Source organism: Pelecanus crispus, chromosome 13 (assembly GCF_030463565.1).
Source record: "Pelecanus crispus isolate bPelCri1 chromosome 13, bPelCri1.pri, whole genome shotgun sequence".
Classification (NCBI taxonomy): domain Eukaryota; kingdom Metazoa; phylum Chordata; class Aves; order Pelecaniformes; family Pelecanidae; genus Pelecanus; species Pelecanus crispus.
Genome location: NC_134655.1, coordinates 16,405,322 through 16,419,520, shown reverse-complemented (window position 1 = coordinate 16,419,520; position 14,199 = coordinate 16,405,322). Strand labels below are relative to the sequence as shown.

At 41.0% G+C, this 14,199-nt stretch overlaps 1 protein-coding gene and 1 non-coding gene across 8 annotated transcripts; both read left to right on the top strand.

Annotated features, from left to right (window-relative positions):
* Positions 1-1,341: 1,341 nt before the first annotated feature.
* Positions 1,342-12,688, top strand: PABIR2 (PABIR family member 2). 7 transcript variants are annotated; one of them, XM_075720367.1, is made up of 10 exons: positions 1,342-1,457; positions 1,958-2,036; positions 3,311-3,367; positions 3,749-3,792; positions 3,873-3,927; positions 4,154-4,255; positions 5,579-5,667; positions 6,212-6,273; positions 8,710-8,806; positions 9,910-12,688. In XM_075720367.1, the coding sequence occupies exons 1-10, from the start codon at positions 1,342-1,344 to the stop codon at positions 10,058-10,060; spliced, it is 852 nt and encodes a 283-aa protein (XP_075576482.1). In that variant the 3' UTR covers positions 10,061-12,688. The 7 variants fall into 7 exon arrangements, with proteins under 7 accessions (XP_075576482.1, XP_075576481.1, XP_075576485.1 ...); XM_075720366.1 differs by having other exon boundaries at positions 6,209-6,273; XM_075720370.1 differs by having other exon boundaries at positions 6,209-6,279.
* Positions 9,680-9,825, top strand: LOC142594865 (small nucleolar RNA U109). Its single transcript, XR_012831618.1, has one exon. It is a non-coding gene; the product is annotated as a small nucleolar RNA U109 (small nucleolar RNA).
* Positions 12,689-14,199: the final 1,511 nt, after the last annotated feature.

Below are 14,199 nucleotides of genomic sequence, written 5' to 3'. Positions count from 1 at the left end.
TCTTCGATAATAGCATCAGTATAATGCAAGAAATGTGAGCATCAACAAAACCAGTTGATGAGACGTATACACCATCTCTGAAGGTAGAAAAACTGAATACACTCGAATCAGCCTTGATTAACAAAAAATGCAAGGAGGTACCTTAAAAACCAGCAAGCTATATAAGCAATAGTTCTACTCAGTTATCTAGGAACATTTACCTTCGATCGTTTTGAAGTAAGGGAACAATTCATACAGCCATGTTCCCACTTAAGAAAGTGGAAATGATGAAAAATCCTAACTTTTGTATGTTAACTGTTTCTGTACCTAGTGCTCTGGAAAAAGAATTGCTGTTTCCCAGGAGAAAATGAAAACCTTTTTAAATTTGGTGCTGGTAAAGACCCTGAAGACCCCCTGCATGTAAGAGACAAATGTGTGTGTTGCAATTGTTATTACAGAAAAATATTAGAAAATAAAAATCAGGAAACACAAACTTAGACACTTTCATCACTTGGAATGGAATTGTAAAGGTCAGTCCCAAACCTAAATACAGCCAAGCACTAGAATCACGTGTCTCGTAAGGAACTTTACGCCAGATTTCTGAAAACGGTGCAGAGGCTCGCGCTCGCGGTCACGTCATGTCACGTCACGTCACGTCACTTTACGTCACGAACGCGCCGAGGCCTCCGGCCGCCGCCGGACTCGAACCTGCGTCCACCCGCCAGGCCCCGCCCCCGCCCGCCGCGCCGGGCGCCCATTGCACCGTTTCAAACGCATGCCCCGCCCCGCCAGCCAATCAGCGCGCGCCCCCCCTCCGGAGGCTCTCGGGAGTCCGTGCGCGGCCGGGGCCAGGACGCGGGGCCGCCGCCGGCCTGGCGGGCATGCGCAGTGGCGGGACGCGGGGGCGGGGCGCATGCGTTGTGGGCGGCGGGCGGTTCTGCCTCCGCCCCGCTTCCCGCGCATGCGCGCTGTGCGGCGGCGGGCGCGGGGGGTGTCCGGCCCGAGGCGCTCGCTCCCCTCCGGCGGCGGCGGCAGGGGCAGGGGCAGGGGCAGGGGCAGGGGCAGGGGCGCGGGCGCGGGCAGCGGGAGCGCGCGCGGGGAGGCCGTCCGTCGGCGAGAGCGGGTGGGGGAACGGGCCGCCCCCCGGGCCGCCCCCGGCATGGGGCGCTGCTGGGGCCGCCCCCCTCGCCGGGCCCGGCGCGCCCCCGGACTCTGCCTGCGGCGCCGCCCGCGGGGCCTGTAGGGGCGGCCGTGTCGCGCCGCGCCGTGCTGCGGGAGCGGCGGCATGAGGAGCCGCTGCGGCCGCCGGCAGTGAATGGGCGTCGCGGCGGAGCGGGAGGAGCCGCCGCCGCCGCTGCCGCGATGGCTCAGGAGAAAATGGAGCTGGACCTGGAGCTGCCGCCGGGGAGCGCCGCGGCCCCGGGCGACGGGGGCGGCCTGAGGAGATCGAACAGCGCCCCCCTCATCCACGGGCTCAGGTGAGCGCGGCGCGGCCCGCGGCGGGGCCCGGGGCCCGAAGCCCGGCGGCAGCGGGGCCGGAACCGGGAGCGCCCCGCCCGGCGGGGCCCGTGGCTGCTGGAGCGGCATCGGCCGCCGGCGCGGCCCGGCCGGGCCCCTTGCGCTCTCGGAGCGCGCCGAGCCCCGCTGCCGGCCGTGCCTGGTGCAGGCCCCCGGCTCTCCCTGCGCCGTGGCTGGCGCGGGTGGGGGCCCGTGGGACGTGTCCCGCTTCTCGGGACGCGGGCGTCGAGGCGGCGGGTGCTGGCGCTGCCCGCAGAGCCGCGGTGCGCGCATCTCCGCAGGCTGGCCGGAGAAAAAGTGCTTGCGGGGCTCCGTCAGCGGAAGCACCTTCAGTGCCTCTGTTGAAATAAAATGGATGTTTTCAGCGCGCTGCAGACCGCAGCGTGCATCGTCGCGCTGTGTAGCTTTAAAGCGCACCTTAGAAAGTTGTTCACAAAACTTTTTTTTTTTTTCTCTCCAGTGACAACTCACAGGTTTTTCAGCCGTACGTGTTGCGAACTCGCAGGAACAGTACAACAGTTATGAGCCGTCACAGTATGGTAAGGAATCCAAAGCACGTTTTATTTGCACCTAACAAGAAATAATTGGGCTGGAGAAATGAAGTTCAACTTGATTTGTATTTGCACTAAGCATCCTAGCCAGCTTCCAGGCTGCAGAATATGCATTTTTTTTCACCAGTAACTGCAACCTACAATGAAATAATACTGTTGTATTAACCGTATGTCCCCAAGAAGAGAACAATAGCTGAAGCTATGTGTCATTCCTAGTATTAAGTACAATCTTGTAGTTAATTTGGACCTGGCCATGGATTGGAAAACTGCTGTCACAATAAAAAGTGTTGAAAGGGTGTTTTAATTTTTTTTTAAAATGGAAGAGAGAATGACAAGTCTTCATTGACGTGTTTGTTTGACAGGGCTGCTCTTTTTTTGCAAAGGCTGAGCCCTAGACATCAGAAAATCGTCTGAAGAAGAGTAATTTATTTGCTGGGTGATATTCTGCTCTCTATTATATAAGTCTGGTAGTGTACAGTACTGCAGTTTTCAAAGATGTTGCATTTCTTTTTTTCACCCTTCCCTTGTCAACTTGCAGATCTATGTGCTCTTTTCCACTAAAATTTTTCTTTTTCATCTGAGGGTAGTGAAGATTAAGTATTGCTTTTCTCAGAATCCATAGAACTTAAAGTCCTGAAACATGTTTCTTCTCTGTCTTCTGTTCAGAAAAAGTGAGATGGTGTTACAGTAGGCAGTAGGTGTTACGGTAGACACATGGACATACTGAGTGGGAGCTGTTGGCCCATTTGTATGTGAGGGTGGCCAAAGGACCGGAGGAATTAGATGCATAACATTGTATGCAATTGAAAAATTGCAGAAGTAAAGTTTTAGGGAGTGTTGCTCAAGACTGAGCTGAAACATTGAGATTTCTCCTTTATAATAGCCAACTGGTTGAGTAAGTTAGTACAGGAGTTTGTTGTCTTATTTTAGGCAGTAGGGAATTGTATAATGTTCATAGTTTCATTTATAATACCTCACTTATGTCTAAATGGCATATATAGCTGTTTGTGTCTTTGAGATGCTAAGCAGTATCTGCTTGCAAGTCTGAGATCTGTGCCACTTGCTGAGTGACAGAATGAAAGTGGTAAAACAAGCCTTTTCTCTTGAAGGTCAGTGTTTTCTTTTTGCAACAGTATTTGAGTCATCCACATGTAGTTGTACAGCTCATTTTTAATTCACTAAGAATGTAGGTGATGGTAAATAGGATGTATGCAAGGTGTTGATGTGTGATTTAATTCATTGTGGCTGTTGCTTTTTTCCAGTTGTTGTCATCATCTCCTATTCGTATTCCTAGTAGCCGACTTCATCAGATCAGAAGGGTAAGTGTAGTTTTTCTCTGTATATCTGGTGACAGAATAAAAAGTATTATATAGTGTTGAAGTACTTACATAATGGGAGTTTCTTTCCTATTGAGTTTTTCAAGTACTAGAGGAAACGCAGTCTTTTTTAAGACTTAATTTCAACAAGGAGTCGTCCTTGCGAGGCTTATTGTTGTCATGTTTAAACTACCTTGCATTTCTGAAGTGTTGTTTCATTCAAGAGAAGCGGTGAGCTGGGCTGATAGCAGTCTCTTCTTTCTGGAGTGCTCCTGCTGTTCATATTTCAATTCTAATGGCAAATTATTGAATCATGAGTGTTATTCCAAGTACCTGCGATGAATCAAATGTTATGGGAAAACTTATGACATTTATCTCCTGCAGGAGGAAGGAGTGGATTTAATGAACAGAGAAACAGCACATGAAAGGTGAGTGTTATTGAAACAAGATGATAAAATAGCCAGAATTATCCTCTTTGTAGCTACTGATGGGATTTTTTGTATTCTAGGGAAGTGCAAACAGCAATGCAGATAAGCCAGTCATGGGAGGAAAGCTTAAGCCTGGTAATCTCTTTATAGATGTTTCCTATTTAATTCTACTTTTACACTCAACTGATGAATTTAAGGGAAAGAGAGGAATTAACTGTGAAAAACATTTAAGAAGAACTTAAGTTCATCTGCTTTAGCTATTTTGTGCATTTGGCCGAGTGACTTTCCGTTAGAAGGTTGTGCCTTGGATTCTAAGGTGATGTCCTGTGCCAATGTTAAGTTTGAAACCTTGTGTTTACAGAGTGACAATGACTTGGACAAGTCTGAGAAATCTTCCTCCCCAAAGAGAATAGACTTCATTCCAGTTTCGCCTGCACCTTCACCTACAAGAGGAATAGGAAAGGTAGGATATGTGAAATACCAAACTGAGAGAACGTTTTAGAATTTTAGACCAAGGTGAACTGTGAAGACATGTAACTTCACAAATTGTTTGACAGGGTTTTTTTTTAAAAAAAAAAACCAAAACAAAACAACCAACAGCAACAACCCCCCCCCAACCCAAACCCACATTTTATTGGTTTCTAAGAATCAGATGCTTACCATCTTTGAGCCTGCAGAGTTTAAGCAGTGGCCAGTTCTGTCACACTGAATGTTTTCAGTTGCTGCTATTTGTGTAATGCTTGGATGGGTTAGGGTTCTGGTTCTAGGGAAGCTGGAAGAGGTTGTCAGAGCAATCAGACTAGGACATGATCTTCAGCTGCATAAGTGGGGGGGTGCTGGGGAAGAAGCACTAAAATTGGAATGTATCGTTATGTGTAGAGTAAGAGTGTAGACAAAGACCAGAAGCTGCAAATCTGTGTGGTGAGGAGGATGAAGATATGTCCATCAGTTATGGAAAGGAAGGCATAAACTCACTGTGAAGAAGGGCTTGGGCTGCTGAATTTGTACTGAAGGCTGATGGCACACGCTGGAAAAAGGGAAGAGGTGGATCTTAGATAAACTGCTTTTTCCAGTGAGGACTGGAAAACTGAAATGTAGCAGCGAGAAACTGGCAACTGTGTTTAAAGATTGGCTGCTTGACCTTGTTTTCACCCTCTTTTGTGGTTCTGCTTTTGTACTGTTACTATATTATTGCGCCTCTGCCAGTCTTGATGCATGGAGCAGCCATGTGCTAGTGCTGGGTAAACGTGTTCCTGCTGTAACTGATGCTGGCAGCTGGTCCTGTACCTTTGGAATCACAACTGTAAAGCAATAGTTGACTTGACAGAAATATTTTTGTGCTTAGCTATGGGCTTTCATGGGCTAAGCTCCGATTAACTGCAGAACCACAGAGCTAAATAGTCTGTTCTACTCTGGAATATTGTGTTAAATTTTCAGGTCAGATATATTTTGAGTAAACTCAACTCGTTTGTTTAACAAGCCCCTTGAAAGAAGTAAGTCCTGAGTACTGTACTGCTGTTCCTAAATGTAACAAGAAGAACAGAAACAACTGACTTATTTAGAAAACTGTCTATTTCAATTTCAGATTTTTTGTGGGTTTGAATTTTAGATTAATCTAAGCATTACCCCGTATATTTTTGCAAGTTAAGATTGTGTTTGATCATCTCTGCCTTATTCTGTTACTAGGTTTTCTTTAATTTGGGATGTTTTGATTGGAGGGTGGGGGGGAAACACCTGAGTATTTAAAAGGAAATTCTGAAGCATCTTAATGTGACTTTTTCTGCAGCAATGTTTTTCACCATCATTGCAAATGTTTGTGAGCAGTAATGGATTACCTCCAAGTCCTATTCCCAGTCCAACAAGGCGATTCTCCAAGTAAGTAACATCTGCAAGTAACAGGTATACGTTGGCTTAAATTCCAAGGCTAGCACAAAGATTAGTTAAAGCTGATGTTAAAGCTGAAGTATGGCCACATAAAAATGCTCTGGAAATTCAGCTTTTACCAATGGTAGCTTTATGTGGGTTGCTCTTATAGGAGCCTGTATCAACTTTAAACTAGAGTTGGTAACTTGTGGGGAAATTCCTAGATACTTCAAATGAACTTTATTAACTTTGTCAGCATATCAATTTTATATAAATATTACGCACAATTTAGAAATGGATTGAAGTAAGAATGTGATGCTCTAAGGGAAGAAGACCCTAGGAAATTCACTACAACTTTGTGTGGCAGCTAATCTGCTCTAATAGGCAGCGCTTCTTTTTTATCTCTGTATTCGGACTCCCAAAGCATTTCAGTTGTGCAGGAGTAGTTTGAAAGAACATTTCCTATGATACAGTTGTGTTGATTTGATGCTAGCTATGGTGGTGTTCAAACTTGGAACCTTTACAGACCTGACTATCAGTATTCTCTCTCTAGCAGGAGGAGTCAAAGTCCAATCAACTGCATCAGGCCCAGTGTTCTTGGCCCCATTAAAAGAAAAGGTATGTGTATTTATATTATCAGATGTTTTAATATGGATGTAGCTTTGCAGCTGGATACGTTTCTCTCCCATATCTTTTCTGTTGTTTCATTAGTATAATGCACTGTTATCCACAGTGAAGTGGAGTTTGCCAGTCGTAACTTACACAATGTAAAGTATCTAGTCTAAAACACAAGAATGAAAAACTTTAAAAGCAGCTACTGCTTGAAAGAGGAAAACTTTATTCCACATCAAATTAAATGTTATGAATATTGGAGAGCCCTGACATTCCGAAGGGTACCACTGTACAGTACACACCCTTCAGATCATCTTAGGAATGTTGCTTATCATGGGTATCTTCTAAACTTAGTACTGAATGTTTGTTTTTACTCTGAAAGTTCAGAAGGTGAGTATTTAGAGAAATTAACTAGATCAGTGCTCTTTCCTCCTGAAGGGGGAAAACTGCATTCTTTCCTGGAAGTATTCTGTGTTAAGGATGTTCAAATTACATCCCAGAACAAGTGTCCATAGCAGAACTGTAAGACTGAGATATTTACTAGTGTGCCTCTAGCCATGCTTATCCTTTCTGCATTTTTTTTAACTTGGGCATTCTTAACTGCACCAAAAGCATGTCCTTTTATTTTACAAGAATTGTATTTAGCCTTTGAGAAAAGTTACTGTTTATTGGGTTTTTTTGGACTGCTTTTCATATCAGATAAAGAATGTTGTCTAATTTATATTGAATTGACCGGGGAGAAAGAATTGGCATCTGTGAGAAAACTTGTCTATCTTGGCTGTTAGTTTCTATGAATTTTAGAGGCATTAAAAACTGAAGAAAAGTTTATCAAGCTCAATGATCAATAGGAAATAGATATTCATACTGTGTTGTTTTACTTTAAATAGACTAGACAGATTGTATTAAAAACAGTGCAGGTGAAGGGCAAGCTTTCCTCACCCTATCCATGTGCTCTTGTGGAGCATCTTTTACAAGGTGGAGATACGAGTTTGCCTTTTTTACTCAAAATGTCAAGGAATTTTCAAAATGTTACTTAATTTTAAAACATCTAATCCATTTAAACGAACCTATTTTCTTTTCCTAAATATATAATCCTGTTTTCTGAACTTTAGCAGTAGTTTTATGGTTCATATTGTACAGACGTGACATGGTATCAGATTACACCATGATATGTGGAGGGAAAAAGCAATGTACTGAAGAACATTTCACTGCTATAGGGCATTAATACTGGTAGACCGTGCAATGTGTTGTAGCAGTGCAGACTTGTCTTAGTGAAATTTCAAGTGGCAAAAGAGTTACCTAAGTTGGTGGTTTGGGTTTTCTTCATTTTTGTATAAGACCAAGTATTTTATAAATGGTTTTTGCCCATTCTGCTTGATAGAAGCTGTTGTTCCTTCCCTTCAAAGAAGGGAATGTATCCCCATGGGCTAAAGGAAATAGGAAATTTGGGGGTGTTACGAGTCTTTTACAAAGTAAGTGGTAGTATAATTCTCTTGCAAAACATTAATATATACTGGTTTGCTATAATGCTTAACCTCTGTCGGCTTTTCAAACTGACACCACAGCTGCTGTGAAGTGTAGGTAAAAAGTCAGAAAATTTATTTCAATTTCATCTGTTTTTGTTGCCAAACTAAAATATACTGTAGCCGAGAGGGGTTTTTTTTTTTTCTTTAAGCTTGTTATTGGCAAGTTCATGATATTTCCAATGTGTCTATTGTACAGACGCTCTTAATGAGCTAGTGCATTCTCAGGGCAGATTATACTAAACAGATTATATGAATTCTCCCCATCACGTTTAATCTTTTAATGTCAGTAGATGATTACAGGTACAAAGATAGTCTGATCCATGATGAGTAAGTGGAAATGCATGCGCACGTCAATTTTTTTTTTCTATTCAGCTCTTCTGTAAAAGAGTACATATGCATCAGAATCTGTTGTATGCAGGAGGGTGAAACTGTGAACCAAGCTGGCGTTCCTATTTTCATAATCACTAAACAATTTTAACATCCGTATTTTGGAGTATGTCAGTTGCCTCATCTCAACTGCTTAATTTTAAGTCGCAGTAATTAGTTGCTTTAGATTATTTTGTCTGATTGTAGTCTAAGTAGCAAATGCCTGGGTTTGTGTCTTTGAGATCATTGTAGCCCCTCAGATACTGCTGAAGTGTTAGTTAAATTAAGGATGGACTGGATGGTTAAACAGCAGCTAGCATCAAATTGATGTCTTACCCAAGTGCTTGGGTGGCTGAATTAGAGGATTTACCATGTTACAGATGCAACCTTGCTCTATTGTGTGACAAACTTATCTTTTATAATATTAAAAGGTCAAATATATAATATTTTATATAATATATATAATATTTTATAGAATATAAATGGACGAATATTAAATGGATGTTCCGGAGACTCAAGTGAGTTTGATTATTTGCACTATTTTCCTTAGGTGAAATGGAAACTGAAAGTCAGCCAAAGAGACTTTTTCAAGGAACGACCAACATGCTTTCTCCAGATGTTACACATCTGACAGATCTCAGTTCATGGTAAAATATTTCATGTGCCCTGAAATGCCAAAACAGGGGATGTGCATTTATCACAAGCTGTCTTGTTTTGTTTTGTTTTGGGTTTTTTTTCCAGAAAAAAATACGTTGTGTGTAGCTTGCATATGCATATTACTGGCAACTCTTCCTGTGGTAGTGTAGTGTGACAGTGTTCCTGCTCCTTTGATCAATTCTTCCTGAGCAGGCTGTAGCCTGGGTTTTGTGTATCAATACTTTTATATTGAATATAATTGTTACAAATCCCTGGTGGTTCATTAGCAAAGTTACTCTGCCTCAAAGATGTTTCATTGTTTCAGTCTGTTGTAGGCAGTGGTTATATAGTATCTGTGGTACTTACCTGAATGCTTAGAAAATGTGTGTGTGAATAGTTGCTGCAGCTACATAGTTCATGTTAATACATTAATGATTTTTGGTATTATAGCCTGTCTTCTTTCTGTATTATGGTGATAAAAAGCTGAGTTCTTTTTTGTGTCGAGTCAGATACTAAGTATTCTGAAATACCAACTCTGTATTACTATAATTTCAGTTTACCTACAGACTTGAAACTGCCTAGAAATATTTTTTTCATGTTGCTTCTAGCTAAATTGCAAAAGCATCAATTCATGTGCCCTCTGGAATCTCGTATCAAGACTTGGAAATGCAAACACAGGAATTCCTTACTTACAAGGGAAAAATAGGTTTCAAAATCTTGCTTTGAGTTGTGCAACATTAAAGAACATACTGGCTATTAATGACATCTTTGCTGCATTGTGGATTAGATTCTTGTTATTTCTTTCCTGTAACCTTTTAAGGTTTTACTCTTGTTAGTTGTCACCTCCTTTCTATAACTGATTAAAATCAGAGTCATAATTTATTCTGCATGTTAAAAAAAAAAAGACATTCTGCTCCTCATTCCCATAAGGAGCATGAATATATATGTAACATGCTACAGAAAACAAGGAGTCTTCAGGGCTGCCAGTCTTGCAGTAAAGACTGAGTGGTAGTATAGGTCTCCTACATCTTTTCTACAAAGGCGAAAGTACGTTATCTTTGTACACAAAGTTGTCATGCCCGTGTTATTAAATAACACTTTTGTTTTTCCCCAGCCTGTCTTCAGATATCCTTGATGGGAGTAGCAGCAGTGTTGGCTCTTCCTCTGACTCACTGACTAAAGGCAGCATAACCACAGAGTCTCCAGTAACATGCTCAAACTCATGCTCTTCGTTCATTTTGATGGATGATCTCTCACCTAAGTGACTTAAGTTCTGAGTCAGTGTCTGGCTGTGCTGTTCCCTTACTGTACACTTGTACAGAGAAACGAACTCTGATCCTTGAACCATTAACCCGTGGATTATTAAAAGGAAAGAAAATACTGTAACTGTAATCCTTGGCGACTTTCCAGTGATTTTGATTTATCCATTTAATGGACATTGTAGACCATATTAATGTCTGGTTTTGCGAATTTATTTTTTAAACGAGATGTCTGCTCAGATTATACTAACTTTTTGCTTTCAGGAACTTGCATACACTTTTTGATTCCAAGAATAGGTATCTACCTATTAGTGTTGCAATTTTTAGGAAAATACTCCTATCGTTATCGTGGTCACTATGTCTAGGGAAATAATTTGGTTCAGAAGGATTTGAAAATACTGATTTATTCTCTGGCACTTCTACCATTGAGTAAAACTATTCTCCTTGCTTTTTTTCAGTCACTAGCCTCAAATTCCCTTACAGAAGGGAAGAAAAAAAATCTTTTCTTAGTGCTGCTAGTCGTTTTTTAGTACAGAAGACCACAGTGGGTCTGGAAATCTCACTCTACTACATTAAAAAAAAAACACCCCAAAACAAAACCCCACAACAAAGTAACTAACGACTGGCACTTTTGCCATCAGTGAAGAAATAACAATACTCTACAAACATGATTAAAATAGGTGCATAGTTCTCTCCCCAGGTCCTTTATCCTACAGATTGTATGAAATAAGGTCAATATTCAACAAGATTTGGCCAAGGAAAATTAATCCATGCCTCGATCTACAACATACAGTGCGGATAACTAAGTTATTTAAACTACTGTGTAGGAGAACCATGTATGGCACCATCGATGTCTCCTGTGGCATTGAGGTCATAGGTATTTTTGTGCCTTAGGGGACATTGTTACAAAATTATGGAATGTAAACCAGAGGGGTGGGTGGGAAAAGTCCTTTGTGTACAGCTTGTTTATAGAGTGCTTACCAGAATCTGTCGTCGATGCCGCTTTCCTTAGCGTTCCTTTCCGAGGTGCGTGCCCCATTGCAAGGTGCTGTGGGCAGTCCCGACTCTGCTGTGAGATGGCAGCCAAAGTAATACCCTTTGCGGCTGCCGTGGGCGGCAGTGATTCCTTTGTTGGTCATGAGCAGGGCAAGCAGCTAAGTGAACACTCGATTTCTAAGGAAAGACTTAAAAGTTTGGATTGAATACGAGCTCTGCAAATTGTTTGGCTACGGAGTTATATTTGAGCTATGAGGAGTCTTGATACAGTACCTTGGTCAGTCTGAGGTAAGACAATAGATATTTTACTTTTTAAAGACTTTAACAGGGCAAAATAAATCCGTTTGTAATCTACTGTGTTATGCTATTTATTATTTATAACTATGTAAAAAGTCTGTGGTGATGAATTATAGTATTTTTTTATGATTGAATAAGTTTTTTATGTTCAGTAATTGCTGGCTGGTTTGTATTTAATACGCAACATTGTCTGCCAGAATCATAAGCTTCCATTTTCGAATGTTTGTAACATAAATGCTTTTGTTATCTAAAAGTACAACTTCTGATCTTTTTGAAAGAAAATAGCACTGAATTTAAAGTAAGATTATGTGCTTTAAAGGTGAGCACAATCTCTGGCAATACTGTCTGGCTTAAAAAGGGGAGAGGGAGAACCATAGTTTTTTCTGTTTCCAGTTTCCAGAAGACGTGTACATACCAGATTATTTTTAAAAGTGTTTCCATTAAATTGTAAGAAGTACCATAATGGGCCAACAGTGGCACTATTATTTGTATTATCATTTTCACCTGTGGAGCATTAGTTCCCCACCTCAAATAAATGTGCATATTGTAAAATATTGTCCATTGGTGCCATTTTTAAATGAGCTCTACAGTATTGAATGTTAATTTTATTTGTATATGCACAGTGCTATTTCTTGAATTTTTGATGTCTTAAATCGCTTAATTATTTTTTTATTCATGCTTGTATCTTCTCTACCTTCTTGATGCTCAAAGAAGCTGCTTTTACATTTGCAAAATACTGATAAACAGTCTGTGATAAAATTCAACCTGTTACCTGTGCCCCAGTTTCATTATACCGTGCTTTTATTGGTACTGTGATTTAGAAATCTGAACAAGGGGTGGCAGAAAAGGGAAACCTGTTGCATGCTTTCCTAAAACTGAGAAGAGCATAGCTATTGCTTATTTTTGGCTGACTTACCTGTACAATTGATGTATTCCAGATTTGTTTGTTAGTGGAGAGTCTTATATAAGTGCTGGCCTTTGTAAACATTAGAATGTAAGCTTCATAAAGCAAACGCACAAATATTCACCTTTGTTACAGCATTTTTTTTTTTTAGTGTTCTGGCTGTTCTCCACTGCAGAAGACATTGCTCTTTTATAAAATATGTCATACACACACACACATGCTGTGTCTCTTGTTTCAGAATGGGTGTCATTGTGTAACGTGTTAGGTCCCATCTAGGACTGTATTCTGTTTCACCCACAGAGCTGTAAGACCACTTGTTTGGTTTAAAACTCAGTTGTCTAATACTCTGATAGCTGATATTTGAACATAACTGCGTGTGAGTTGCTGCCGCTTACAGAATCAGTCTTTATGGCAGTGTAAAGGCTGGTACAGCGTACTCTGACTAAACGGACTAAAAGTTGCATTTCTGGATTTAACAACTGTCTTGTCTGTAATGAATTAGATACCAGTTTGGGGAAGACCACCAGCTGGTGCTGGTAGTCAGCTTTAATATATAACTATTGACACTTGTACTTAACAATTGCGTTTTATGACTTCACCAGACTTATTTGTGCTGAATTGCCATGATGAGTGTCTGAGAATTCCTGTCTTTCTTCCCCCTTCCTTTTTTTTAATAAGGAACCATTAATGTGTATCTATTGCTGAGAATCACCAGTGATGACTTGCCTTTAATGTTGTAACTGTTGAAGAAAGTTAAAGTACCAGCAAATACTAGCGTAATTCCAGCAGCGTTTTAGACGGACTATTTTTAATATGCTAATTAGCACAGCATTACGATGTTGGTCTTTGTACAGCTCAGTGACTAGCACTGCCTTTAGATCATACCCAAAGCACACTGAATCCTCGTTTCATGGGCTTAAAATGCTGGAAGGATTTTACCAATGGTTTAGGAAAAAATGTGTGTGTCAGCTGTGGAACTCTGTATGTTTTGATAATATCAAGTGTTCTGAATCAGGAAATGGATCACAGTATGCATGTTTCATTCTCCTTCATTGAATTTCAAATCGGGGATCATGGGCCCAAAAGCCTGTATTTAAGGGGCTGTTTTTCTGACTGTATGTGATTAAATACTTTCTCCTACAATGGAAGTAATTAAACTGTCAGTGGGTGAGGATGTAAATCTGAGTCCTGCAGATTTTATTGGAAAACTCATTCTTGAAATGCACAAGGAAAGCTATACTGTATAAAACCAGTAAAGTGGGATTATTTTTTAAAGTCATGATAAAAATAGAGTACTCATTTTAACAACTCAAAATGCTAAAAACATTTGAAATGTAAGGCTTTAACTTGGCTCACTTCTCTCGACAGAGCCACGCTGGGGGCTGGATGCAGAGGTTAACTTGAGCAGGCTTAGGCGGATTTGGAACTCTCGTATTCTGGTTCACGAACAAAATAGACTAATCTTGGGAAATTATTTTTTGCAAATATTCACATTCTTATCTGTAGACCCTGCTAATATATTGTGTGACAACAAAGATGAGAAATTGTTTTTCCTGGAGGAATTTCATCTGCATATAATCTTCCCGGTAACTTCATAATAAAAAGCTTTGCATTAATATGAGTTCAAATATTTCATGAAGTCATAGGACTGTTTCATTTGCTTTTTGTGAGTAAAGGCCAAGAAATATTTCTGGAGCTATACAAACTGCTTCTTGTATTCCAAGGCTATTACATAAATGGCAGCTGTCCACAGTAAGTGAAAAGGGACTTTGCCTACCATTCAGTATTTCAGTCTCTCTTGAGATCTGTTAAATAATCCTTAGCAAATTGGGTGATCGATGTAAGATGGGTCACTGGAGGTACCGGAGGACCCAGTGAGAAGGATGTAATAACTAGCTCCTTTGGCTGTAAATTAGAGTTTTAGCCCTGAATGTAGACTTAGCTTGTC

Coding starts and splice junctions, on each gene's coding strand:
- PABIR2 (XM_075720368.1), top strand. CDS start 1,342: ATGGCTCAGGAGAAAATGGAGCTGGACCTGGAGCTGCCGCCGGGGAGC. Junction 3,368..3,748: donor GACTTCATCAGATCAGAAGG/GTAAGTGTAGTT, acceptor TATCTCCTGCAG/GAGGAAGGAGTGGATTTAAT. Junction 4,256..5,578: donor CTACAAGAGGAATAGGAAAG/GTAGGATATGTG, acceptor CTTTTTCTGCAG/CAATGTTTTTCACCATCATT.